Source organism: Columba livia, chromosome 9 (genome assembly GCF_036013475.1).
Source record: "Columba livia isolate bColLiv1 breed racing homer chromosome 9, bColLiv1.pat.W.v2, whole genome shotgun sequence".
Taxonomy (NCBI): domain Eukaryota; kingdom Metazoa; phylum Chordata; class Aves; order Columbiformes; family Columbidae; genus Columba; species Columba livia.
This window is the reverse complement of record NC_088610.1, coordinates 16,891,710-16,919,310: the sequence shown is the minus strand read 5'-3', so window position 1 is coordinate 16,919,310 and position 27,601 is coordinate 16,891,710. Positions and strand designations below refer to the sequence as shown.

At 41.8% G+C, this 27,601-nt stretch overlaps 3 protein-coding genes across 14 annotated transcripts in view; 1 reads left to right on the top strand and 2 right to left on the bottom strand.

The window, feature by feature from the left end:
• LOC102095146 (thiamine transporter 2) overlaps nucleotides 1–356 on the bottom strand; it is a 35,733-nt gene extending 35,377 nt beyond the window's left edge. The window contains exon 1 of one of the 3 annotated variants that reach the window (XM_065074010.1): nucleotides 217–356. The gene's annotated coding sequence lies outside the window, so the exon portion shown is untranslated. The remainder of the gene's footprint in view (nucleotides 1–216) is intronic. The other 2 variants (XM_065074011.1, XM_065074012.1) reach the window with 2 other exon arrangements.
• On the top strand, nucleotides 4–27,425 carry CCL20 (C-C motif chemokine ligand 20). 2 transcript variants are annotated; one of them, XM_065074014.1, is made up of 4 exons: nucleotides 4–340; nucleotides 25,616–25,730; nucleotides 26,502–26,579; nucleotides 26,878–27,425. In XM_065074014.1, exons 1-4 carry the CDS (start codon nucleotides 4–6, stop codon nucleotides 26,903–26,905), a joined length of 558 nt encoding a protein of 185 aa, XP_064930086.1. In that variant the 3' UTR covers nucleotides 26,906–27,425. The 2 variants fall into 2 exon arrangements, with proteins under 2 accessions (XP_064930086.1, XP_005505966.2); XM_005505909.3 differs by lacking the exon at nucleotides 4–340 and adding an exon at nucleotides 19,292–25,367 and having other exon boundaries at nucleotides 26,878–27,415.
• Nucleotides 2,273–13,352, bottom strand: LOC102084357 (thiamine transporter 2). 9 transcript variants are annotated; one of them, XM_065074001.1, is made up of 7 exons: nucleotides 13,199–13,342; nucleotides 11,609–11,744; nucleotides 10,400–10,554; nucleotides 8,244–9,048; nucleotides 6,532–6,724; nucleotides 4,830–4,971; nucleotides 2,273–3,605 (listed from the first exon to the last, which is right to left on the bottom strand). In XM_065074001.1, exons 3-7 carry the CDS (start codon nucleotides 10,547–10,549, stop codon nucleotides 3,426–3,428), a joined length of 1,470 nt encoding a protein of 489 aa, XP_064930073.1. In that variant the 5' UTR covers nucleotides 10,550–10,554; nucleotides 11,609–11,744; nucleotides 13,199–13,342; the 3' UTR covers nucleotides 2,273–3,425. The 9 variants fall into 9 exon arrangements, with proteins under 9 accessions (XP_064930073.1, XP_005505965.2, XP_064930072.1 ...); XM_005505908.4 differs by lacking the exon at nucleotides 11,609–11,744 and having other exon boundaries at nucleotides 13,199–13,352; XM_065074000.1 differs by lacking the exon at nucleotides 11,609–11,744 and having other exon boundaries at nucleotides 10,400–10,565; nucleotides 13,199–13,350.
• Nucleotides 27,426–27,601: the final 176 nt, after the last annotated feature.

The following is a 27,601-nucleotide window of genomic DNA, read 5'->3' as shown; positions in this document are numbered from 1 at the left end:
CAAATGCCATGGACTCTTTGGTCCTTCCATAGAAGTAATTCTTGGACAACAATCTGTCACTTAAGGGTAAATGGACAAGAAGATAAGAAGCTTCTGAATTTAGCTTCTAAAACTGAAGTGCTTCAGAGAAATGCTGCTGCTTTGCTTTCCTTTGCCTTTTTTTTTTTAGGCTGGACTCCCTACATCTTCCAGAGTTCATCAGAGGACAGAGCTCACCCTGAAGCTTGTTGGTGGCTGCGGGGTGACACTGGGAGCAGAAGCTCTGGCCCTGGCAGGAGGGGCCTCATGTGCCACCTGGAGCAGCTTTGTGAGCTGGATGGAACCTGGTCTTGTTCTGCAGGTACGGAAACTTCTTGCACTGCTTGTAGTGTGTGGTGCAACCAGGCAGGTGAGTGCTCAGAGCAGCCAGGCTTGGCTCTGCTGCCACGGTTCAGGCTCTTCCTTTACCAATGGCTTCTGGGGAAAGAAAACAACCATGGGAAAGGTGCTGCTGGTTAGGTTTACTGGCCTGCTGACTGGCATTTCCCTGGTAACCCACACAGTGCTTGGTAAATACCTGCTTGCTTTGAGTACAAAGATAGAATTTACTTGCTGCCTTGTTTGCCAAAACTGGCCTTATCAGTTTGCTGGACTGAATAGTCTTGGAAGACTTGTGCCTCAAACCACTAATGTTCCGAAGGCAGTTAGTGTTTTATGTAGATGGAGTTGTAGCTATGGGGAGATGTGCTTAGCTCTGGTTTTTCATAATTACGTGGAATCCTTTGGCCTGCCAGGAGAAAGATAAGCACTTAATACTAAAAGCTGCAAGGAGAGGTGGATTTGTTCAGTTTCCTTTTCCTGCAGATTTAGAGAGCCTGTGGTTCCATCTTTGCTCATAGCCTTAACTTTGCCAAACCTCAACTAAGTCCTCTTCAAAGAGTGTGTGTGTATGTCCACAAACACATAGGTGGATGTGTGCAGTTTACTGATTTGGTTTAAATTTCTAGTTGCTGGGTTAATACTGATTTGTTGCTGAAAACACGGGGTAGGGTAAGACCTTACATTTCTCTTGCTGTTGTTTCCACCTGCAATGTGTCATGTCCTTTTTAACGCTCTAAAATGCTGCTCTCTTCTTCCCTGATTTCCCACCCTCGACCTCCTCCAAACACTGCCCCAGCTCCCAACCTCAGAATATTTCTTTTGGAAATTTGAGAGAATAGGAATATATATACATATATATATATATATATATATACACACACACACACATATATATGTATGTGTATATATATATATATACGTGTTTGTGTGTATATATATATGTGTATATATATATACACACATATATATATGTATGTATGTATATATATATACACATACATACACGCATGCATATGTGTGTGTATATATAAATATATGAAGTCTTATCTGTTTTCAGGAGTTAGTATTGTCTACAGCTGAAAACCAAACCCATTGTGTCTGCCTGGCTCTTTTGCCTTAGTGCCAACCCATATATGCAGAAGCCAGTGAGCACTGACCAGCTCAGAACTTTTATGGTTATTTCGAAAAGTTTTTCTAGCTCATTTTCTGCAGCTTACTAGTGTCATTATTTTTTTTTTATAGCAGAAATTTCATGTTTGTGATTCTTTTTCTTTTGCCAGATCTGACATAGAGAGAAATATTTAACTTTCCATACCAAATTTGAGACTGTGAATCTGGAAACACCAAGTTTTTTCATTTAAACACAAACTCTAGTTAGCTTCCAGTCCAGGACTCACATCTAGTTCTTCAATTAAATGCCTAAAAAGAAGATTCCTGCTCATGAGGAAAACACAAAATAGTCCTTGGTTTAGTGGACTTTGTCCTAGTTTCTTCAGGCAGGAATATCGTGCCCTCAGTTCTGCAGTAATAAAAGGTACTTAATGCTTAGCAGAAACTAAGTACACCTTTCACTTTTACAACTGTATTGGTTATGATTTTCTGTCTATAGCCAGTTTACAACTGAAAATGTCCAGACAATGCGCAATAGCAAACAAAAAGCCTAGAAAATAAGTTGGGTTCATTTGGTCAAGTCCCATCAATATTTCTTGTGACTTGAAACAAATTGCTTCTTTCCTATCTGCTCTTGCCTCTGCACAGTTTGTCTAGTAGTGGTATGTAACAATTTTATGAAAAGCACCTATGTCTGTACAAATGAGAGCTGGCATCACTACAGGAAAAATATTATTCTGTAAATGCTAAGTATTTTCTATTTTTATTAGTTAGATGTAGGTATTGGAAGCTAGAAGCAAACAGCAGTATAGAAATAACTTTAATGTATGGATATAATGCTTATAAAATTAGGCATGCAATAGGCAACCTCAGTCTTTTTTCTTCTCCTGGACCGTCCTTTGTGCTGGACTAAATTATCCATAGCGGTTGAGGCTTCTTGATAAATTCTGAGATGCTGACCTGGCCAAATTCTTGGCCAAGATCAGTGGACCTCCTCATTTGGCAGTCAAAAGCACACGTGATGCTAGTTTTTTGTTTCAGCGATAGGTCTTCTTGGATATTCAGGTTACTCTGGAATTTTGCTGTGTGTAGAATCAGCCAAATTTACCCACAGTGCACTTCTCTGGTCTCAGTGCACACTACTCACTTTATATATTTTATTATTTGCCTGTTGAAACAGGAAGACACTCATTTCTGAATTAAATTTTACTGGATGCACAAGGAAAGAGTGGGGCTCTTTAATTTTGTTTTGAGTCTGAAGTTTTTCCCTGCTGGGCTGTGATTGCTGTGGACTCAGTGCAGTGGGTAGGTTGCAGCTTTCAAATGTGGGCCAAACAACAATTGTGGCTTAGCAGCGTTTTAGTGAACCTTCTAAAACAGGTTATGCAAACCCTGTTTTTCTGCACCATTGTGTGCAAAAGGCCCGTTTCTGACATGGGCTTTTAAATTGGAAGGGAGGAGTCTGCCACTGAATCGCCTGTCCTTAGAAAAGAATATTACGATGCAAACACAATCTCTTCTTCCTTGGTTCAGAAGAAGAGATGTGCAAAGGGGGATAGATCCTTCACCCACATGCATGAGCAAATGCGTGTGGCAGCAGCGTGATAACACTGCCCACCAGAGCTGGAAAAAGCAAGGCAGGGTGAGCTCCGGTCCTTGCCACTGTGCACGGCGGGATGCCAAGGTGGTAGGTTCTTGTGTATAAATTACTGCTGCTAAGCTATTTATAGGCAAGTGAATAAGAATCTAAGGCAACTTATCTTTTTTTCTGTCTTGGCACAGTGCCACGCTGGTGATCTCTTGGCTGGCATATGTTGTAATTGAGCGCGGTAATGATTCAGCGCAGCTTTTCAGGGCTGTGTTGTACCTTCATCTTGCGCTGCCGTTCCCTGCGTGCTGCGGTAGGAGCTCTTCTCCCATGAGGGCCTGGCCACCTGAGCCTGTCTGCCTGGCTCCTACAGCCACGTCGTGTAGCCAGTTACAATCTGCTCTTTGGATTGGTGTTCAGCGTGGTTCCGATGATCTTTGCAAGACCTTGCTAGTTTCCTTTGGCATTTGCTTGAGACAAGCATGCATATGCTTCGGATCAAGAAAATCCCAGCTATGACTGCAAAGTAACTGCCATAAATTAAAAACTGGGAGGGGGAGGAAAAAAAGGCAGAATAATTAATGCAAAACACTTCAGGGAAATGTTGTTCTTCTGGAATTGACAGGCTATTGTTTTGATTACCTGTGTTCTGGCACAGTTTCTCTATGTTCAACTTTATGCTTTGTAATTAAGCAAAACCTTAGTTTTTTCCAGCAAAGAGCAGATCTCTGAGGAATAAAGAACTGCCCTTTGCTTCCAGTCCTTATGCCTCTTAATAAACAGCAGAGGAGGGGAAGGAATAGGAACAGGATATTTTTCTACTAGTGCAAAATGTAGAAGTAGATTAATTACCCTCATAGTCATGAATAATGTAAAAGTGAAGAGTCTTGAGCTGGCCCTTTTTTCCTCTTACTTGCACATTTCAGTGCTATCACCACAGTAGCTTCAGTAAATTTGCTATGACTTTGCATCAATATCTCCAACAACAGTGGCAAGGCTATTTATGAAGTCCTACATACTCCTTTAAGTTTAAAGTTTTAATTTTTAGTGTTTAATTCAATATTTAATCTTCTAAAGTAACTTTTGCCTTCTCTGTGCAGAATATCTGAAGAGTGTTAGTCTTCTTCAAATCCATGGGATTAAGAAGCTGCCTTAATTGAGATTCCAACTGAGAAAATGCAGAAGTCAGTACATTTCAGTGGATGTGGAATTGGGCTGACTGAATTTAGGGACACTGTTGTGAGATACGATATCCCACCCCATATTAAGTGCCCTTACTATGGACAGAAAACTCTATTATTCATGTTGAGATGCAGACCAGGTTTGCTTCTGAGCTGGAATTAGAAGACATATGTCTTTGTCACTTGAGCTGAAATAACTCCAGTAATCCAGGCTGTGCATCATGGTCTTGGTCTCCTCTGACAACATGTGATCTCATTGGTTTGGAATCTGAGAAAACCACTCTGAATTTTTGGGTAGAGAGGATGTTATTCAGTGTCCTATTAATTAGCAAAAGCTGGTCAGATAGCAGTGCTCTATTGTTTACATTCTGGTGTATCTGCCCTTAAAAAGTCAAACACCAGCATCTGTAATCCTAGTGCTGCACTAAAAGGCAAAAGGGAAGAATGACAGCTGACACAAGGGAAGAGCAAGAGGTCTAGATTTCTGTAGAAGAGGGAATTAAATTGTCCTTTGGCATAGCAATTTCTTCCTTGTTAAACTTTTGAAGATGAATTGGTTAAACAGTAAATATGAAGTTATTGGCACTTACCTGAGTCACTATGCCCAGTCCCAGGCCTTTTGAATCCACGACGACTACTGTAAGAATGGTCTGAATCACCAGCGCAACAAAGTTGTTAAATCCAAACATCAAGGCATAGCGCTCCATGCTCAGATTGACTGCGATCTGAAACCTAATGTGAGACTGGCAGGTCAGTTACTTCACACTGAGTAGAAGGTTGTTCCTCTCTGTTTAGCTGATGAAGAGAAACAATTCATGCAGATGATATATCAAGGATGGAGTAAATGGTGTTTCATTTGTCTGTTTGCTTCCTTGTTTGCTCTAAACAATGTTCTGACTACCATTGTGTATTTTGATAGGTTTTTCACTTGCTTGTGTTGCTTTTCCAAACAATGTTATCAGGTAATCTGCTTTATCCCATTAGGAATCAGATCTCTTTAATTATCCCCTTTATTTCTTCTCTGCCTTTACAGACCATGCCAGACAGGTTGTTAAGTCTCCATAGAAGCTTTGAAAGACATGGCCAGACCATACCATGACCTGTCTGGGACATGAGAAGGACGTGAGAAGGTCACCATGTGTGTTTTCTAACTAGCTTTTCTATGATTATGTGAATCGCTTATTGCTTTGTGGGATTGTCAGTGGAGGTTGCATACCATTTATTTCTGTTAAGAGCTTGTAGTTTTGCCTTGCAATATCATTTTCAACAATAATATCTTTCCTTGCAATATTTACCTCCAGAGTTCCTATCTGAACAAATGTGTGTTATTCCTGCAGCACTCTTTTAATTGGTTTTTATCAGGGCTTTTATTTGTGCAAGCTTTTACTTCTTTACTTTTTTTTTAATTTGTTGAGGTAGTCCAGGTGTGATCCACTATAATGTACTAACAATTCACTAACATGAAAATAGAGGATTTGCTTGACTTATTCAAGATAAGCATAATTTTGTCACGCATTATAGTTTTAGCAGATTTTTTAAATGTTATCTGAATAATTTGGGGGTTTAACATAAAAATTCATTGGATATTTTTGTTAATGAAATAGTGTGGTATGTCTAAAGACATTCCAATCAACATAATAACTGGAGTAACAAAAATGTTTTATGCTTACTACACAGATTATATATTATATTTTTATTTATATTATTTTTCTGTTTCTGACAACAGAATAGCTTGGTCTCCTAAGAGAACTTTTCTGATTCTATATGTCTGATGTTCTCTTTTATTCCTTGGTAACTTCATAATATTTTTAAGGATCATGTATATATGAAGTTATGTTGGGGAACATGCTATGCCAAATCCCTTCTTGCATGCATGCAATTCACAACTTGCTAACAAGTATATCAGCAAGCTGGTCTAGGCATAAGCGGACCTTAAAGGGTGGTTGTCTGGGCATGCTAGTCCCACCTGCTCACTTTTCATCTTCCATGCCAGGAAGAAGGAAAACAGCTTATATGTTTTACTGTTACCCCTACCTTTAGTAATAAAGATACCTTGTACGTTGTTTAATTTCTGCCTAGGCGCATGTTCAATGTCCGTCAGATAATTTTTCTTTTATGGTTGTTTAGAAGAATGAAAACCACATAGCTACACATGCCAGTGTCCTTGTGTTTAACTAAACAGTTACATCTAGCATTAAATCAGCTACCTCTGAGTAAAAGGAGGAATGCCCATACTTGAAGTATTGTTGATATTCTGTGCATAATAGCAGCAGTATAAGGTTTTATACTTACGTTGCTATTGTTATGAGGAGCATATAACATGCTTTGAAAATGAGATAGCTGGCATAACATGCCCAGATGTTGGTAGTAAAGTGCATGAGAAATAGAGAACCAGCATCTATTGCAGAGAAAATTCCCAAAGCCAGTTCTCCAAAAAGGTCCCAGTTAATTTTCATATATTGTACTACAAAAGATGTTACTGAGCCTAGAAAAAGAGAAAAAAACAATAAGGTAAATGTTGTATCTGTTCTATAGCCTGTATCACCACGTCTTGCCAGCCTCACATGCTGAAATGCAATGCGGCATAATGAAGCAGAGTAGTTCTGAAACATTTTGAAAGCATTTCTAACTGCTTCTGCAGTTGCAGATGACTGGTCATTTTTTGACAGCTGCATAAATCAAGTCTCTGCCATTTCTTAATGTTTTATGCCACTTCACAGGATAAACTGTTATGTAGAAGGATTCATTATTTAGCTGTCTATAGCCAGCATGTACCTCTGGGGAGAAAATTAGGAACATGGTTTGGAGCTCAAGAAGAACATTTCTTCCTGCTTCTACTAACTAACTAACTTCATAGCTAAGCTAGTAAACAGTTACCTTCTAGTTCAACAGTTCACCTCTCTGCAGCTTTTAAAAGGGCCAAGCTCTCAAAAAAAAGGGGAATTTTATGAGGTATTGAGTGAGTATATTCAGGGAAATGAGAAGTGACAGGCACTGCTTCCTTTTGGTGGGCCTGCTACAAAGACGCACCTGTTGCGAAGGTAAGCTACCTGACTCCCCATCTTAAGGGCCTCATAGAATTTTAAAACTTCTGCACCTCTACGTTGAGAAATAGGCTATTATAGGAGAAAGAGCAATTCATCAAGGAATAGACACTACAGGACCTACATGTTTCTAATTTATTATTCATTTGGTCTATGTAGTTGCCTACCTCAAGACAAGAGTAATTTTTAGTCTTAGAAGTATGTGTTTCTCCTTACTGTAAGGGTAACCTGAATGACCAGATATGACGTAGACATATTTATTTTCCCTGGTGGATCACACCCCAATGTCTTGTGCAAGTTCTTTACAGCAATACAATATGAAAATGTGAAACACAGCCAAGTCAGGGTGGTGTCCCCTGATGTTACCTTTTGATACCGTCACTTTGCTTGTGCAGTGCGGACATCTGCTTCCAGTGCAACAGAGTATTGGTTAATGTCAGGACACAATGAATTCAATAAGGTCTTTTTCTGCAAATCTGCCTATCTTGGAATGACTAAAATTCTTTCTTCCCTCCTGCTGTGCAGGAGTATTTCACTAGAGCAAGATCTTAACAAGAGGGTTATGTTCTTTTTGTGTAAACATACTCATGGAAATCGTCTGCATAAGCTGATACCATTGTTATGGGAACTCTGCGATACTTGTTTGGGGAAAAAAAAAAAACAACCCAGCAACCTCATCAAAAGAAACACAGGTGCCTCTGAATGGATTTAGCAGTCAGATGCAAAGTCCATGTGACCTGTACACTCTCTGCTTACTAGGAGGATATTGGGTGTCCCCATCCTAAACAAAAATGGCACAGCATGCATTTGAGCTGTTTCGTACACCAAATAACTAGATTTTGAATGCACAATACATACACTGGCTTCCTGGATCACCTGCAATGGAATGGCACTTTAAAAATATTCTGAAATAAAGCTTCAGAAGCTGCCTTTCTGATTGATGCTTGGACACCAACTTACTCAGAAAAGTTGCTATTGCTTCAACAGCTCCGTTGTACACAGCAGAGCTGTGAGAGGGAGCTCTGAAGTCCCACAGCACCTGGATGTAATTCACAACCTGGTTAAAGCCTGCTGTAGCCAGAGCCCACCACAGGGACCAGTACAGAAGTTTCCTTGAGCTGTAGCAATCCCTCAAGTCCTTGCCCAGCTGCACCAGTACTCTGAGCACGTGGTTCTGGGGCTTGGCATGGTCAGCCTGTGGCTCAGGTGTTGGTCCCCTGCCAGCAGGTGCAGAGCCCTGGTCCTCTTGGCACCTCAAGTCAGCTGTAGCCACAACTTTATCTGGGCCTGGGAGTGTTCCTGGGATGCCTTTCCTGTGGAAGAACATACTCTTTTGAGGCATTGGGAGCAGAAAGGAGCACAGGAATGCCAGGGACACGGAAGCCAAAGTAATGGCGTTAAGGTGAAAGTAGGATACATCTGCTAAGGAAACCAGCAGCTGTCCCAGCACGGCAGCGACGGTGGCTGCAGCAAGAGTGATACTTCTGCAGTAGCTCGTCACTCTCTGGTAGTGCTCGGTGCTGACGACGCTGTAGATGTAGGCGTAGTAGGCGACCTCGGTGGCTGTCACCATCCCGTAGAAGAATTCCACCACCTGCATGGCCACCACTCCATGTGCAAAGAGGAGCAAGAGCCACGTGGTGATGAAGCTGATGCCCTGGAGGAGGAGGACGGGCTTGTAGCGCACATAGTCTGTGATCAGGAAGACTGGGACAAGGAGTGCAAGGTAGGAGTATGTCCAAACAGGGAAAATCTGGTTGGTAACCTAGAAGAGAAGAGTAAGTCTCTGTCTTGTTATTCTTGGAGGGAAAAGAAGTTAATTTCTTTAAAATGAAATTGCAGAGGGAAGTTTTTGTTTTGAGAGAATTCATAAAATATATCACAGTATCACAGTATCACAGTATGTTTGGGATTGGAAGGGACCTCAAAAGATCATCTAGTCCAATCCCCCTGCTGGAGCAGGAACGCCTAGGTGAGGTCGCACAGGAACATGTCCAGGTGGGTTTTAAATGTCTCCAGAGAAGGAGACTCCACAACCTCCCTGGGCAGCCTGTTCCAGTGTCTGTCACCCTTACTGAGAAGAAGCTTTTCTCAAATTTAAGTGGAACCTCTTGTGTTCCAGCTTGATCCCATTACCCCTTGTCCTATCATTGTTTGCCACCGAGAAGAGCCTGGCTCCATCCTCATGGCACTCACCCTTTATATATTTATAAACATTAATGAGGTCCCCCCTTAGTATCCTCTTCTCCAAACTAAAGAGACCCAGCTCCCTCAGCCTTTCTTCATAAGGGAGGTGCTCCACTCCCTTAATCATCTTCGTTGCCCTACGCTGGACCCTCTCCAGCAGTTCCCTGTCCTTCTTGAACTGAGGGGCCCAGAACTGGACACAATATTCCACATGTGGTCTCACCAGGGCGGAGTAGAGGGGAAGGAGGACCTCTCTCGATCTACTAGCCACCCCCCTTCTAATACACCCCAGGATGCCATTGGCCTTCCTGGCCACAAGGGCACAGTGCTGGCTCATGGTCATCCTGTTGTCCACCAGGACCCCCAGGTCCCTTTCCTCTACACTGCTCTCTAATATGTAATTTCCCAACCTATACTGGAACCTGGGGTTGTTCCTGTCCAGATGCAGGACTCTACACTTTCCCTTGTTAAATTTCATCAAGTTATTCCCCGCCCAACTCTCCAGCCTGTCCAGGTCTCGCTGGATGGCAGCACAGCCTTCTGGCGTGTCAGCCACACCTCCCAGCTTAGTGTCATCAGCAAACTTGCTGATAGTACACTCTATTCCCTCGTCTAAATCGTTAATGAATATATTGAATAATATTGGCCCCAGTACTGACCCCTGAGGCACTCCACTAGATACTGGCCTCCAACTAGACTCCGCACCATTGACTACCACTCTCTGACTTCTCTCCTTAAGCCAGTTTGCAACCCAAACCACACTGAAGCAGCATATGACTGTTGAGCAGGAAAATGGATCTTAAATCCATTAAATGGATCTTTTATTTATGCCATCTGTTGCAAATTGGAACCTGCCAATGGCCTTTATTTATTTGTTTATTTAATTTATTTTCTGCTCCATATAAAGAAAAGGCAGATTGAAACCATACCTCATCTATGGTCAGATTTTTATCTGGTCCTGTTAAATAGGGGGTTAGGAAAGGTTCTGATGGTTTCATCATGCAGAAGAATCCATAGAAGCAGAGGATCAGGGTGGGAAAAGTCCAGGTGTTGCTTTTCTCTGGCTTCCAGCAGCCCATGGCCTCTGCAGCAAAGCTCAGGACAAAGTTCGTTAGAAGGATGATATTGACCATGAAAATGCAAAGACATCTTGTAATTTATTTTATTGGGTGGTTTCTAATGCTAAGGAGTGCTCTTTAGAGGCCAGTGGTTGGAAAACATTTTTCTTCATAACTTTTAAGTGAACAGTTTTTCCTTACATTTGTCTAATGTTTCTCTGTAGATAGTGTATAAAGAATGACTTGGAAGGTCTTCAGCTGGGAAACAAATTACACTGTCGTTCAGTCTGCACTGACCAAGCTAACCATGGGAAAAGCCTTTCTAGACAAAAGGCACTGAAGACAGCTGAGCACTGAGATTTCACTTGACACCATGACTGATGACAGCCAAGCACCTTGTTGAATGACAATTAACTAGTTCATAGTCACTGTTTTCACTCCTTCACCTCCTAGACATGCATGGCTTCACTGCTCTGCAGAGCTGGTCACTCTGGAGCCCAGCAGTCGAGAGTCACTAATAAATACAGGAAAGATGTAAAACCAGATCCTCAGCTGGAACTAACTGCATCAGAAGTCCAGTTTGGATACAGACATCCATTTTCAACATATAAAAAACATTCCCGGTCATTGAAAGTAATAGTTCGCACTAAAATGAAACAAAACTGATATTTTTACCCTTGTCTCCAGTGGAGACTTATGGACAGAGCCCAAAGAGAAGTCAAAATGGGTGTAATGGGGGGGGGCACACAAAGGAAACAAACAGTAAGTTATACTCCATAGTCATATTGGTGTAGGCAATGTCAGTAATCTAAACACGTACAGTTTATCTTTCTGAGCCCTCTGGAGGGTGCTTGTTACAGGCTGGGATCTCCATCACTCTGCTTTTCACTTTTACCTATTTACTTTCTGAGAAGTCTGGGTTTTTTTGTTCTTTTTTTTCAGGCCACATTTTTAATCTTAAAAATTAAGTGTTTTGCAGGCAGTGTTTTTTCCTCAAACTTTTTTTTTTTTTTTTTTTTTTTTTTTTTTGTAAAAGCTGAAGGAAGTTCTCTTCTAAAACACCCAAAAATGTTAATGTACCTCTAATGTAATGTAATCACTCCAGACTGGATGGGCAGAGGGACTCTCTTATACGGTGTGATATGTAAGGTGTAAGGCAGCAGGCATAACACATCTTTTCTAACTTCACACGATGATAACACATTTTACTAATGGCCTGGGTGCAGATCAAAGGAAACTTGAGTTATTTCATTTTAGGCATAACAGCTGAAACTGTTCACAAGATTTACTTCAGAAAGAAACACAGCTCTGTAGTGTGAACCACTAGAGGGCAAGATGACCCCAGCAAAGAAAAGGAATGTATGGGAGGAATGTGAGACACGTTCAGGGTGCTCAGGGAGAGGCATTTCTGCCCCTCCTCCCTGCACAGTTGTTGTAACAGCTTCTGCTGCAACCTTGGCTTTGGCAGGACCAGTTTTGGCCCTGCCCAGGATCACACTCCCTTAGTCACCCTAACATCCCCTCGCTCTCCTTTCACATGATAATCATTGAAGTGTTACAGCACCCCAATGCCATGTGAACACGTCATGTGGTACCGAGATACTCTGAGACAGACATCAAGAAGAGGAGGGATGGAGAGCATCTCTAGTGCTGTAATGAAGAACAGTTGAACAAGTTAGCTCTGTGACTCAGTCAGGTTATATTTTTCACTTGCCTTGACTCTCTGTTACAGCCTGTTTCAGGTATTGCCGTGTCTGCTCTCCCCCAAGCAGGCTGTGTCACACAAAGGCTGCAGGTCTCACAGATTGTTTCAAAATGTCCCCCACCCTGGGAGGTGAGTGGGGCACTGCTGTGTTTCCAGGGCTGGCAGGGTGCTGTGTGCTGCATCTCTGATGCTGCCCATTTGTGGCAGGGCTGTGCTGTCACGCACAATAATTGCTGGTTTGAGCTATGTGCAGAAAAGCTTGAGGCATGCCCTCCAGTGCCAGCGCAGGCACCATTTAAGGTTTTCTGCTAGACGTGCACCTCTTTTCTGTAGGTTTAGTCTTTGTGTTTGCCTGGCAAATAAGTCAGATGAGAAGTTTCACACCTGATTTAAGCCTCTGGGAAGGAGAAACCTGCCACTGGTGTTGAGCTGGGAGGTTCTGTGGGCTGAGGGCTCACAGGAGCAGCCCTTGCTTACCCCTAGGGAGCGGGTCCTGCTCTGTCCGCAGCAAAAGGCACATTCGCCTCACACCCCAGCTCTTTGCTGTCCGTGAGGGGCTTTGCTGCAGCCCCAGCTCAGCTCTGCCGGTCGCTGGTTATAATTGCTCCTTTCTGCATTCTTAAGCAGAAACCTCTGACAACAAGATCTGTACCTTCATGCTTAAGGGGGAGGGTTCTAATTTATTCCCATTCAGTCATCCCTTATGGTCAATTTGCCTTTTATAAATCTAGGTTGTTCTTAATATTTGGAGAGATGGTGGGATGCCTTGGTGGTATTCTGCAGCAAAACAGTCCTCTGTTTCCCGTTTCACTCATCAATTCTTGGTTAGTGCTGGTGCTGTCAGCACTTCTCCCACATAGCCTAACCCAGCCCTGCTGTTCCCCACCAGGCTGCTCTCTTCTTTCCTCCCTGTTGCCCTTGTCGCTGCAGGAATTCTGATTTGTGAAGTTCATATAGAATCATACCTTGTTTGCTGGAGCTCTTCCTTTCTTGCTTCCAAGGGAAAGTCCCCTTTTAGTATCTCCAGTCTCTCTTCTGGCTGTCCTGTGTGTGTCACAGCTACTGGACTCTACTTGGGTTTAGTGCTTTTCCTGTTCTTCTGGTATTTCAGCTTGCTTATATGACACCTCCTCTGAAAACATTTCCAGCTGGCTTTCCTTCAGCATCCACTTCCAGTATCCTTAAAGGAACAGCCAGATAATCCTGGTCTGTCTTTGCCCAAAGGCAGCAGTAAATCGAGACCCAAACTATGGGTTTGGTGCTTGACTGGCACAAAAGCAATAAAGCTAATGCTATTACCAAATAGTATTGGATCTAGTGGACAGGGTGCCTGGCTTAGGACCTGTGCCTGAAACTGGTCTATATTAAAGATGGAACTGTGGCTATTTCTGGGTAATGACAGGGATAAGGGAAAACAAATACCACTGTTATAAGATTTAAATGCTTCCCCATTAAATACATGAAGTTTCATACTATTCTAGCATGTTTAAAAAGTAAAACTCTCTGCTCTGCTTCCCCTTGACTGCTGTTCGTTAGCAAATTTCTCAGCTCTTTTGCTTAGGCAGGTTCTCACAGTCCTACTGAAGATGGAGATGTCCCTATAGTCACTGTTAGTAGATCCTGCAGGACTCACAACAGTGAAGGATGCTATCTGAAATGTACAAATCTGCACAAAAAGTATGTACCTAAGAATCTAGATCCACCTTCATCTCAGTCCTACAACATACAAGTCCAGAATGAAGGATATAGTAATTACTTAGGAATCTGACCAATACAGTAGGAAAATGATGAATTTGTAAGTAACAGAGAATTATCCAATAATCTCAGAAGAAGGTAGCTTTTTAGTTCATATACAATAAAATGGCACAGTAACTGTAAAACAGGGAGATGTGCATGAATAAGGAAAACATACAAAATTCCCTACTGGCTCAGGTGAGTTGCCCAACTAGGCCAATATTTTTCCTTCAGCCTTGACCACATTTTGCAGCCTTTTTGCCTCCTACTCCTCAGCATGCAAAATTAGGGGATTAGCAATGATAGAAGAGCCATCTGTGCCTATTGCCTTTATTGCCTTGATAATTTGTTTGTTTATCTGTTGTCCATGAATCCACCCAATCCTGCCTGGGACACTGCTGTATATTTGTGTGAGCTTTTGTGATGTATTGAAATTAAAGGGTGTAAGGGACGTAATTCCTTTTGGTGCTTTCCCAGCCATCAGTTACTGTCTGACACTAATTCCAGAGCTATTTTGGTTCTACCTCACTGCATGTTTAATTAACCTATAGCTTTGGGATGTGACAGCCCATGTGAGACTGGCTTTCGATTTTGTCCTCTAGGGCTCTCGCTAAAATGCAGAGCACTTCTATTGAAGTGGATAGCATTACTCTGGGTTTGTATTGACTTAACCAAGATAAAAATCCAACTCAAATTTCTCAGCACTGAAAAGAAAAAAACCCAAAACGATGTTTTTCCTGTGATGTAATAATGAGAAAAAACTATTTAAGTAACTTCCAGTCATAGATGTTTGTTTTTTCTTCTTTCAGATCCCCTTTTATCTGTTTTTTCACACTTCTTAGTCCATCTCTTTTGTACCTAAAAATTTGTCCTTTTTCACCGACTGACATTGGAATGCCAAATGGAAGACAGTAAAACTATGACAATGACCAACAACTTACACAAATTGTTGGTTGAATTGAGCCCTATGTCATAAGCTGGCTGCCATAGAGCTTAATTGCTGTGTTTGAAGAGGACCGTGCTCTTTTAGCTGTGTTCTATGTGGAGGGTGGGCTGGCAGAGCTGTTTATAGCTGATATCCCAATCCTGTTCAGTTGGGAAAAGGAGGACTCTCTAAGACCTGGAGCAAAGGTGAGTTTTATAGTAGTAGTGTTGTACCCTAAATAGTTAATGCAATATGGTCTCTAATGTATGGCAGAAACAGGAAAATTCTGGGAGAAGGGGAAAGAAAGGCAGTAAGAGAACAGGACTGCAAACTTCAGTCACATTGGTACCTTCTGCTGCCTCTTGGGTTCAATCCTGATATTTTCTCTGGTGCTTCACAGGATGGCATGCAGGCTGAGAGCCTCACCTCGGCTGTATGAGGTACATTGCTCTCTCTCTCTCCAGTTTTCTGCTTGGGTGCTGACTGAGGCACTGACTTTCAGCTCCCCAAAACACATCTGTTTCTTGAAACCTGCATAACTGAGGAGAAGAGACATTGCAAATCAAACGGAAGTCTTATATTTTCTGAAGAATGTGTACTATACTCCCTTAAAGAGTGATAGCAAAGAAAATTTACTGTGGCTAATACCGGATATTTTTCTCAATTGGTGGTCAAATACAGCCCACACACAGAAAGGTTGCAATGGCAGTTATGAAGATTAAACTGCCTCTTTGTTCGATTCCTCAGACCCAGGAGCATTCACAGGCCAAGTTCACTTTTAGATTTATGCATGAGCAAATCTTTGTATTTTCTTATGCACTACCTGCCGATTTAGGGAATGAGCTACTGTTTGCAGCCTGAGCCTGAACGCTGCAGTGTCTGGGTGAGGGTTTCTGTAACTTGCCTCTCAGCAGAATCTCATTCAGGGTTCCCAAGGTGGGGAGACATCCACAGGTTGGGCTCAAATGCTTTTAATCTGATACACTTAAATGCTTATACAAAGTCTAGTTTAGAATATTTAGCTACAAAATACTAAGTGCATTACTCCAAGGGGTAAGTTGGAGAATACATTCAATGAAGGAGTGCTTCCTTACTAAAAGTAATGATGTATGGTTATTTTTTATTACACTGCTACTTAGTAAGGCTAATGCCCTTCCTTTTTATCCAGTCACTCTTGTCACTAGAGTACACATTGCCATTTGCACCCCTCAGCTGGGAGAGCAGAATGTGCTTCATGCCAATCAGAGCGAGAAAGTAAAAGGGGGGATCTTGCTCACCCCACAAACCCAGCACTCAGACAATGTGAAACACCTTTACTTCAAAACCTACCAAAATCCCTGACAGGTTTTCACCTCTTGGTATAACATGCTACCAACACAGCATGGAACATGGAGAAGTTTTGCGATGAGTTTATAAAGGCCAGTTGTGAACCTATTTTGCCTGCAGAGCCACGCTTTATATTGCATTTTGTATGCTACTAACACCTTTACTTTGAAACCAAGAGGTCCAGACTTCCTTGTGCAAGCATCCAAGTGTGCCACCAGTAAACCCATCCAAATGTCCAGGGGTGATGATTAATGACACAGCTGTTACCTCCAGATCCTGCAGTCCTATCAGCAACTGCTACCAGCACAGCTACCGTTGCATCGCAATGACCTGTGATGGTCTCTGATTTGCTCCGTGTCTCTTGTGAAAACCTGTCAGGGACTTCGGTAGGTTTTGAAGTAAAGGTGTTTCACACTGTCTGAGTGCTGGGTTTGTGGCGTGAGCAAGATCCCCCCTTTTACTTTCTCACTCTAATTGGTATGAAGCACATTCTGCTTTCCCAGCTGAGGGGTGCAAAGCAGAGTGGTCCAGAGGAGCCACAGAGCTGAGCCAGAAAACAGTCCAGCAGGTGAAGGTATCTGCTGATACTGTTCTGCTACAAAATTCATTGTTCAAACTGAAGCTGTTTGTGATCTTTGCGATACTTTCCTCTTTGATTTATGGGTCTGAGAATGCTGGAGAAATAGCTTTTAACATTTTCAACCTTGTTTTTCATGGTTCAAAACTACTTTTGAGCAACAACAAAAATCAAGCAAGTTGAACAGCTGATAAAAATTTGAGGATTGAGCAGACAGATGCTATCTCATGTGTGGTTTCCCTCCTGGCACCAGGATATATTTTAGCCCTAACAGCCAAATTTACTTCTGTTGCAGTTGTACCAGTAGCAAAACACTGACTTGAAGTTTTTAAAACAGACAACCAAAATCCAAAAATAGTGTGTTCCAAAGTTTACTAGAAGTTGGAGAAAGTCTTCCTGTTGCATTCAATGAACGTAACAGCAGGGCAGGAAGGCTTGGAGACTAAGAGGTTACACCTTAAGTAGTTCCTTTTGTTGTCCTTACATTTTCCTTCCAGGTCATCAGTGCAGAACAGGGACTTCCTCTTTGTCAGTGGGATTTTCTGGGAATTTTCTTGTTATTTAAAATTTTCTGTGGTCGTTGCTGTAGGTCTGCAGCTGACTTCTGTGCAAGTGCTGGCTGTAGGGGGGTGCTCTGGACTCTGGTTTCCCTCTGCCCCACACACATTATGTCTGTTAGCTCTTCTAATGGCACAGAAGCCATCAGTGTTTAAAGGAAGAGCAGCAGGTTGGTATTTCTGGGTGAAGTGGAGGATAAATGATCCAGTGAGAAAGAAGTGGTCAGATTTTTGTTGTGACTACAAAGCTATCTTTCAGCATCGCTTTAAGCTTTCCAGTGTGGTTCACAAGTTGGCTTTGAGCTCTTGACTTCTGCAAAATGTGGTTGAGGGAAACATCTATTTTCTGTGGCTAATAAGAACATTTCGTTAATACTTCCTTGATATGAGCTACATGTAAGAATGAAACAATCGCTTTCATAAAGTACTAAATGATCTAAAAGCTGTGGCCTGTTTTCTCATCAGTGCCAACCACAGATGACTCCCATGACAGCCATGAGCTCCACATGACCAATGAGGCAGCCAAGGTCCAGGAGGCAAATAGTCTCTGGATACAGAGCTTGTGTCAACTCTCACTTTTATTTTTTTTTTTTAATAGAAAACCTCATATTTTTAATTCAGTGCAATCATTGTTCGATGCTGTAACAACAACAAAAAAATCAGTAAAAATGCCTTTAGGAGATGAAGAAGAGAATAAAAGAAGCTGTCAGGCTTCACCTTTAGAATTTGGAGGGCTCTTCAGCCGCAGATGGATGGGTGTGGTATGCATATCCCATATCTCCAAGTTTGCTGCTTCATGATTGAACCTGGTGACTTTGCCATCCTGTTTCTATTTTTTGTAATGATGCTACACAATTTAATTCAATGTGTGTTCTTAGCTTGTGCTTTAACCTTTCTTTGGGCACTTCTTCATCTCCACTTAAGTAACAAAAAGGAAATGATATGTATGTCAAAGAAATCTTATTTAAACTCATTAATACTTTCAGTGACTAATGGTGACTTACTGTGGATTACCCAACACAGACAAGAGGAAAAACCTGAAAGGATTTCTAAACAAATTTCCATGTTGAAAGATCACTTTCTGAGGTGTGTTCCCTTGTACACTTATCCTATAAACCTCTCACTAGTGGTTGATTTTGCCCTGTCGTCATGGATGATCATCTCTTTTCAGACATTCAAATTCGCATTTGCACAATTAGTGTGTGTAGGCAGTTTCAGCTTAGCACCTCTGCTCTACCTTTTTCTTTTTTGCCCTCACGGTGTGTCTCATGACAGACACTATGAAAGACTTTAAATCATTGCAACGGCACAGGTAAAGTCCTGCTGGAAGAACATTTGTCACATTTTGACAAATGCACGTTACTAGCTGGACGCTTCACTGCTTCATTTAATGCTAAATCTCTAACAACATTTGAGAGAGTCTTAAAATAAATGCATCATGCTGATAGTGTTTGCTTGAAGGTAAGAATTCTTCTACTCAAAATGCCCTGGATTCTTCTAATACGCTGATTTCTTGCCAGCTCAGAAGAGTTTGGATAATAGAGTCACCAAATGCTTCCAGTTTTTTTTTGTCTGTGTTTGCCGTGCCCTGGCTCCCAGTGTGCTGGGGTTTGTCCTTTCATTAAGAAAAATGTGGGGTTTTTTTGTGGTCCAAGATTTTCTCCATGTGCCTTCATCTACGTGTTAGTCCTTCCAAAGGCAGCAGTTACAGTGTATGTGTTGGATCCTGAAACTCTGACCGTGATTCCCAGGTCCCTCAGTGTGTAAAAACATGGAGAGAAAAAGGACAGTTCTCTGATCTGAGGAAGGCTAAGTCTAGTTACTTAAGGTGAAGATTTTCTTGTAAAACACAGTTTATTTTGGTTCAGCAGATTTCTGTCAATCCCAGATTGCTTGACCTAAAACATCCTGAGTTTGAGCAGCTTTTCTGGCACTGGTTCTTGGAGAACAAGCTCTTGTTGTTGACAGGAGCCCCTGAAGCTTGTGAAGAGTCTTGTGTGGTTTGGAACAGCACTTAGAAGTCCCAGCTGTGGCTGACTGGAGCTGTCAAGTGAGCAGACTGGAGTTGTCTGGGACAGCAATAAGGTGAGAAAGATGTTGAAAATGAGGACAAGCAAGATATGCTTGAAGCAACCAAGAGGAACCCTGTGGAAAGAGAAAAAATGACCCTGGCAGATGCTCCCTTAATGGAAGCTAGGGCAAGACTGCCCTGGCTAGGGGCCCCAAATGCCTCTTGTAGAAATCAAGAGGTAAGAGATAAGGTTCAGAAAAGGAATTTTAAGGGTACAGGCTAGGGGTGTCAAACTCATTTTCACTGGGGGCCACATCAGCCTCACGGTTGCCTTCAAAGGACCAAATGTAATTTTAAGACCATATAAATGTAACTACTCCTACATTTCCCTGGTGAAAATGAGCTTGGCACCCCTGGTATATGAGGATAAGAAAGGCAGTATATACTCAGCTGTGTTATGTAAAAAAGCCTGTAAGAGTTGGGACGGAAGGGCCCCAGGCTGTGGTTTCCCTGGAAAAAGAGTAGGACTCTTGGACAGAAGGAAGTCCGAGCTGGTTGGGGCAATCGTGGTTTAAATCTCCCTACAGGAAAGTCCCTGTAATGCAATAGCGTAGCGCAACTGTGTAGTGATGAAAAACTACAGCAGTTGCGGCACTGGCCTTGAGCAGGTCTGTGCCCATGGCTACTCTGCCACTGTTTGTGACACAGCCACTCGATAGTGTTAACTAATACCTATTAAAACCAAATTTGTTTGGTTTCTGTTTGGATATTGTTCAGCTAATATTCCAGTAATACATGACAAAATGCCAGCTCTGTTAATCATGTACTAAGTAGTCCAGGGTGACAGAGCTATACACGTCCAAGTGGGATGTAGTAAAACCTTCAGTCAATGAGTTCTCCTGGTCAACTTAAAACTTTATCACTTTGTGTCACTTAATTCTTCTTTCTTCTCTTTTTCTTTTAGGTTCTGTTTTGTTTTAGGCTAACTTGAGGAAGCAAATATAGTACACAAGAAAAAAGCAGCTTCACGTCTTCTAAATTATTCTCTACTAATTTTTAGACAAAACTATTCACCATATTTCAATTGAATTAATGAATAGTTTCATCCCATCTAAAACTGCATTTCTAATGTAATTTTTAAGTGCCAGAGTTTATTTACCCCACCTCTATTCATATCTGGTATTTGTTAAAATCTGGAAAATGTCACATATCTCTTTCGTAATCACCAAGGTCTAGTATATTTTTCTCCTCTTTCTGAGTTAAATACTCTTTAAGTGCAAACCCTCACTTGTTAGTACTGGAAGGCTGCTTGATGTTCAGGATGTGGATTTTTACCCCAGCCATTCTTCTCTCCCAGGTCTTCTTTGGGATCTGTAAATCTCTGGGAAACTATCAGCCACACCACAGCAGTGCAGAAGCACTGACCAATGTGTGTAGAGCTGGTAAAGTGAGGGCTATAGAAAACCAGAAGCTTCAGGCTTAGTTTCATGGGATTGTACAATGACTCTAGTACTAAAAGGTTGCTGATTATTTGGGGTTTTTTTTTGTGAAGATTCCAGGATGTTAGAGCATAGTAAATCACAGTGCTTATTTTTGTAAACAGGTTCCTTTTTGTCTGCAAATGACACTTGGTGGTCTCAGTCCCTTGCAGGAGATGGGTATTGTTTCCTCTCAAGTAATTCCTTCCCTTCTTCCCCAGTTTTGTAGAAGTTATGCAGAAAATTGGCACGTCTTGACTTTGCTAATATCAGAAACTTATTAGTCTAAATGGGTTTTTTTTGTGTTTATTGTGCCTAAAGGCACATAACAATTTAGATTGAAAGGGCAACAGAGCTGTAATAAAGCAAATTTAATGTAACTTAGAGCTCAGCTTGGTACCCAGCTTTTAATTGTTTATTCTTTTGACTATATTTTAAATTTTTCTTTCCAACCATAGGCTTTTGCCCTCAACTTCAAGAGGTCAATTTCTGTGAAAAGGCGGTTGACCACCACAAAGGGCTATAGACAGAGCAGGGTTAATTTTGAAAGAGAGAAATCTGCCCTCAGAATACTGGATATTCAGCTCCTGTATGTACGTAGCAGCAAGCAACCAGCAGTGCTACGATGGATGCTGGGACGTTTACTCACAGCAGATGCACTGGTCTCCTCATAACTTGCACTCTTGATAAATCAGATTTCTCCCAGCAGGCATATAATTTATCCATAATTGCATCAAAACAATGTCATTCCATAGTATTTCTAGATCTGTTCCTTATGAAGTGCAACATATCATTAGTTAAAATTGGTTTCTTCCTTCTGATAAGGATTACTGTCAGTCATGCAAGTGAGTATCACAGCCTCTAAAGCTCTTGGAAATATTGAGCAAGTTACCTGTGGAACTTTTGTGCTTGGGACTTATTATGTGTTTCATCATCAGGGATTATGCAATGATGCATTTGGCATGTTCCTTTGAACTAGTACCTTCTCCTGCCCTTTGCTTTGTCAAAGGTGTCCTAAACCATTGGAAATTACAGAAGGGAATTTCCAATTTGATTCTGTTCTTCCTTGTTGACCAGTTGTATTGCTATAATGTATTATTTTCACTAGTGTGGGTCAGGGCAGTAATATGTAATAAAACAACATATATTTGCGGGGATGAATATAAATGGAAATTTGGGTAAACTGCTGCCAGTCAATTATAAATTGTCAGTGTCTGAGGGAGAGCAGGGTTCGTGAGGGGATCTGAGGAAGGCAACCGAAGGCAGGGAAGTTGAGAATATTACAACAAAGTCCGAAAGAGACAAATAAGTTAGGAAACTAAAAGAAAAGAGAATTAGACATGACAAAACCAGAAAAAATAATGTGGGTTTGACTGTGGCTTGGGAAGGAAGGCAAGTAAACGATCATGCTCAGGGAAGGGCCACATCCAGCTGAGGTCTGAATTATCTCCAAGGGTATTCAAACTGGGCTTTCACATCCTCTCCTCGGCAACCTGTCCCCGTGCTTCACTCCTCTCACTATGAAGAGAGTTTTTCACTATGTCTGATGAGAATTTCCCTTTTTAGAACTTGTGTCTGCTGTCTCTTGTGCTTTGGCTGTGCCCCTCTGAGGTGAGTCTGGGCACAGCCCTCCCCACACAGCCGTGCAGGCCCCAGGACGGGGAAATAATGGCCTCCTTCAGCCTGGCAGCTGCCCTGGACCCTCCATGTGCAGCCTCCTAATTGCATCAGTATTAGGACACTAAACACCATGTATTGGCCCAGCAATGATCACCCACAACTGGCTGGTGACCACCTTGGAGCCTGGTGGCCCAGACTTCCACGCATGCTGCAGTCCCCTGGCCAGTCCATATGGCCCTGTGAGGTCATGCAGGCACTAAGGGAAACCACGATGAAAGTCTCACTGCAGCCGGGTGGACAACAGTCACCATCCCCCCGTCCGCAGGGAGCAATCACTTCCCTTGAGAACATAAGCACCTCTGTGTTTTTTTTTTGCCTTCTCTTTTCATGATGGACTTGTAAATATAAAGACTGATAAGATATGGCTATGAGTCATATTAGGACCTAGCAGGTAACGTTCTTTAGCCGATTGCATTAGAGCTGTTTAATTTTTTTTTTTTTAATTACTTTGTGCAAATAAACTGAAAGTACTTTGAACACACTAAGTAGAAATAAAAGGACAGCGCTCCTGAAATTGAGGCCCTCCTGATGGCTTTTGTTCTAAATCTTAAACAAATTTCCTAAATCAAACAAGCCATGAGATAAAACCAGTATTGTGAGCAAGACTCCTGCTGTGACACAAGGTGCAACACCAGCCATGGCCTGTCATGGGAACCAGAGGTTCAATGAAAACTGCCTGAAGACAGAAGTATGGGGTGAGCACTGACGGGCTGATGTCATTGCTCTGATATCCAAATTGCTTGTGCCTAATTAGGAGCAGGTAGTGGTGTCAAAGCTCAGGTGAGAAGATTCTGTTCAAAAAGGACTGAATGGAGAAGAAATAGAGCTGTAGAGTTGAAAGGGAGACTTGAGATGCAAGGCCACCTCCATCTACATAACAGTATCAGGAATCACATATTAAGCTGTAATTGCCTTTTTAGAAGGCTTTGTTAGCAATTTTTAAAATTGTGCTTTTGATCCTCTTGATGCTAGACCACAGATGAGAAGATAAGGTTACTATCTTGACAGTCTTAAAAAGTTCTGTTTCCAAAGAAGCTGAAGACTTTCCTAGTACCAACACTAGAGTGGAATGCGAGGGTGGAAGTGGAAGAATGCAGGTTGATAACCCAATGCCTAATTTTCATATCTTATTAAAGGCCGTTGCTTGATAGACTGGATGGTGTGAACTCTTGCTTATATCCCAGGTTGTTATTGGACAGCCAGTTAAAAAAAAAAAAAAAAGGTGCTGATGGAGAAGATAGAGTATTGTTTATTGTCAACCTGATGCTTCTTGATACCTGTCAATCTAGAAATAGTTATAAGTGATTCATGTTTAAACTACTCCTATCTTTATGGAAAGGAAAAAGCTATGAAGGCCAACTTCCATCATTTTAGGTGTTATTCTAGTTAGCTATTTTGTAGCATTGCCTAATGCTGACAGATAGTCCTTGAAACAGTTCAGAGAGAGCTGTATACTGAAAGCATTTATCTTTATGTATTTTTCATTTCACTATGTATTTTATGTATTTCATCATCTCCCTATGATCTGTAAAGCAGTTACAAAAAGCAGTGTACATCAGGATATGGGATCTTCTGTGAAGAACAGAAGGCGTGTAATTATGAACTGACCATGACTGTGTCCCTGAGTTCTACCTTAGGAGAAGCTACTTAAAGCTCAAGTTACTCGACAACCACCTGGAGCTGGTAGTAGCTCCTGTGTACACCAGCTGAGTGGGAATTGGCCTGCAGCCATCCATTCATTTCACCCAGGTCACTAAACCTTCAGTAGCAGCCCAAAGAGTGCACTTGCAGAGGTGAGAGAACCTCTCTCTAGGGGTTTCTCCTGAGCCACATGAGGCAGTTTTAAGATGGGGTTTGTTTTAGTTGAATATTAGGAGTGGCAATACTTGGGTACAGTCTGGCATGGGAAAGTAACAAGATAGAGCGCTATCACTTAAAAAGCAGCACTGATGCATTCTGGGCAGTACAGATTCAGTAGAAAATACAGACCTCATTTCAAAGTGCTTTTAAGCTAATTCTGGTTCAGATGAAATAGTTCAGATGCGTGGTGAACTGGCAGAAAGTGATGGCAGTAAATGTGTATGGTAAAAGAAACTCTAAAGAAAGACATTTCCATGAATACTCAATATTGCCTACATAGCCCCACCAATACTGCAATCTATTGCTCAGAAAGCGGTAATCTGGAGAGCCTGATGTTACTATGTTGGCCAAACAGCAAATGTCAATGCAGTGCTTTGGTAGCATTGCAGATAGTTACCCAGCTCCTGTGAGCTTGCCAAACTGAAATGAATCTGGCTGGGTTAGGTGACTCTCTCTTGGCCCCCAAATTTGGTTTATTAAACTAGAGCACAGCAGATAAGCAGTTTCTATGGGTAATGTTGAGAAATGCCTACATTTGACTTTCCTCATTTCACAACCCACACTCCTACCCCTAAAAATACACATGCTTCACCCACAGAACCATTACCTCACAACCTTTTGTTTCCTTTTCTTTTTGGCTGAATATTCTAACCTACATAAAAAAAAAAAAAAAAATCCCCAGCACGTTATCTCCGCTTAAAGCACCAGGAAGGTGTGCTGAGGACGAATTGGGCATAATGGAATTTGCCGTGGGGAAACCCGCTGATGACAGTGGAACCCGCCCGCGCGTGAATTCCTGCGGCTCCCGCCACCCCTTTATAAGCAGGTGGAGGTGCGGCAGGGCCAGCAGGACGAGCAGGCAGGACAAGCACTCACTGGAGCACGGTCACTGCGAGGAGTGGAAATGGCTGGCTGCAGCAGCAAGAGCTTGGTCCTGGTTTCCCTCCTGGGGCTCCTGATGCTGCTCCTGTGTGGCCGCTCCAAAGGTGGGTGAGCTGGGGCGTCCGGCCCCTGGGAGCTGCTTGGCAGCCACTGCGGGTGTGTACACTCACTGATGGCACCAGGACAAGGGTGAGGCGAACGGGAATTGTTTCAGCAAAAAACACTGCCTAATTCTCCTCTTTTGTCGATGGGGAGCTGGATAGTTAGAGGGCTGAAAAGCGAGTACACCGGGCAGCCCAACAGTGTGGTCCAAATAGGTTTTATTTACTTTGTCGTTTTCCTTTCATTCCAGCGCAAAGCAACCAGGATTGCTGCCTGTCTTACACCAGAGTGCGTCTGCCTCGGTGGGCCCTCAAGGGTTATACTGAACAGCTCTCCAGCGAAGTCTGTGATATCAATGCAATCATGTAAGTTACTTTTCAGAAGATCCTCTGTTTTTTCTGACATGTGTTAACCTTGGGATGTCTGTTTGAGCAGAAACAGTTATTTGAATATTATAAGCATGATTTTTGTATTACTTTTTCAAAACATTATATTAACTGAATAAATTGTGTACAATATCTGTAAACAAAATACACAACCTCTACTTGATAGGGACTACTAACTCTTAGAACAGCTGTACAGTGTAAATAATAATCATGACTGTTTAGGAATCAGCTGTTCAATTAAAGCCATGCTTCGTCTCCAGCTGAGGGCCACTCTTGCCAACACAGAGTGTTCCCTTGCCAAAACCTGTTGAGCGACAAGATTTTTCTTAGTTTACAGAGATCAGATTTTTATTTTTCCCCACAAGGTTTTAGCCCTCATAAATGTTGATCTGTCACCTTAGCTGGACAACAACTATTCTCCTTAATATCACAAATTATTTCTGGCATCCAGCAAAGTTCTTTGTCTCAACAGTTCCAATAAATTGAACACAACTTTATGGTGCCAAAAATTATCCCTGAGACTGAAGCAGCTGTTACATTTAAATTTCATTAGGTGTTTCTCTTTGTTCACATAGTATTGGAGTGGTTGTGGAGCATCCCATGTCTAAGTGGCATTTACAAAGCAGTTGCTTATTGTTTATTATATACAGTAACTATGATACATATTTTTGACCAAATACATCTTCACAGTATTTACTAGCAGGGATTTCTAATGATTTACTGATCTCTTTATCATTATTTCTTTCCTAGTTTCCACACCTACAGTGGGCTGAAAGCCTGTGTAAATCCTAAAGAAGGCTGGGTGAAGAAGCATCTTCTTTTCCTGAGGTAGGAAAATAAGAATTTAAATACTACTAGGCTGATGAAAATGGAACATGTATGAAAGTGCGTTTCTTACACCTCCTAAATGCCACTTTGGATGGCAATGCTGTGAACACATTTGTCTTTCTATCTCCTGTCAGACATAGCTGCTACTTTTTAGACTCTTCTTGGGACAGTCATGTCACATGTCCCATTTTCTACCTGAGCTATTCTCTCAGGAGGTGCTAAATCTTGGAAAGAGAAACCTATAATTGATCTGTGGCTGAGGTCATTATTTATGTGTATTCTCTTGCTCTTTCAACAGCCACAAGCTCAAGAAGATGTCAGCGTGATATGGTTTCCAGCAGGGAACTAAACACAGATGTGACTGAAGAACTACTAGCTTCAACCTTTTGGTTGTGATCGTCGTGTTGTACACTGTTGTGTGCTTACTCACTGCTATCTCTGGCTTCTTTGGAACCGTGGAACTTCTTGAGTTGATTCATATTGCATCGCTGTTTTGCTTGAATTAAGCATTTGGTTAAAGTTTCTATTTTTACTAATATGCGTATGTTACTAATATGACAAGATTGCTGTTTAGTAAGGTCTAGCTTAGGCTGTTGTACAGAGTATTAATTTTATTAAGTTTAATGCATGTTATTTTTGTTTTGTTCATCATGCGTAAAGTGGGTTATTTATTCTGTATATTTTGTTAATACTTTGGCACTGTCTTGTGCCAAAATGTTTCCTTTTAACTGTTGTTAGCGTTATAATACTTCTTGAACTATTGCTAAACAAAGTGCTTTTGGAAAAAATGGAAATTGGAGTTTTAAAAAAATAAATGTTAAAATTTCCACTCTCTGTGTGATATATTTATTTTTTTAATTGAAAAAGGTGACTTCCCCTTGAAATGAATTCCTTTGTCTATAAGCCTCCAACTGAAACAATTACTTGAGTGTATGCATATCTGTTAAAGCCACTTTCCGCCTTGCTCACTTTGTTTGCCCTATGGGTAGCTATGACCTCCACAGGATGTAACTCCTCCTTCC

Coding starts and splice junctions, on each gene's coding strand:
- CCL20 (XM_065074014.1), top strand. CDS start 4: ATGCCATGGACTCTTTGGTCCTTCCATAGAAGTAATTCTTGGACAACA. Junction 341..25,615: donor AACCTGGTCTTGTTCTGCAG/GTACGGAAACTT, acceptor CTTTCATTCCAG/CGCAAAGCAACCAGGATTGC. Junction 26,580..26,877: donor AAGCATCTTCTTTTCCTGAG/GTAGGAAAATAA, acceptor CTCTTTCAACAG/CCACAAGCTCAAGAAGATGT.
- LOC102084357 (XM_065073999.1), bottom strand. CDS start 10,603: ATGGTCAATATCATCCTTCTAACGAACTTTGTCCTGAGCTTTGCTGCA. Junction 4,972..6,531: donor CTCCTCATAACAATAGCAAC/GTAAGTATAAAA, acceptor GTCTCACATTAG/GTTTCAGATCGCAGTCAATC. Junction 3,606..4,829: donor GACTGGGCATAGTGACTCAG/GTAAGTGCCAAT, acceptor TCCCCCTCCCAG/TTTTTAATTTATGGCAGTTA.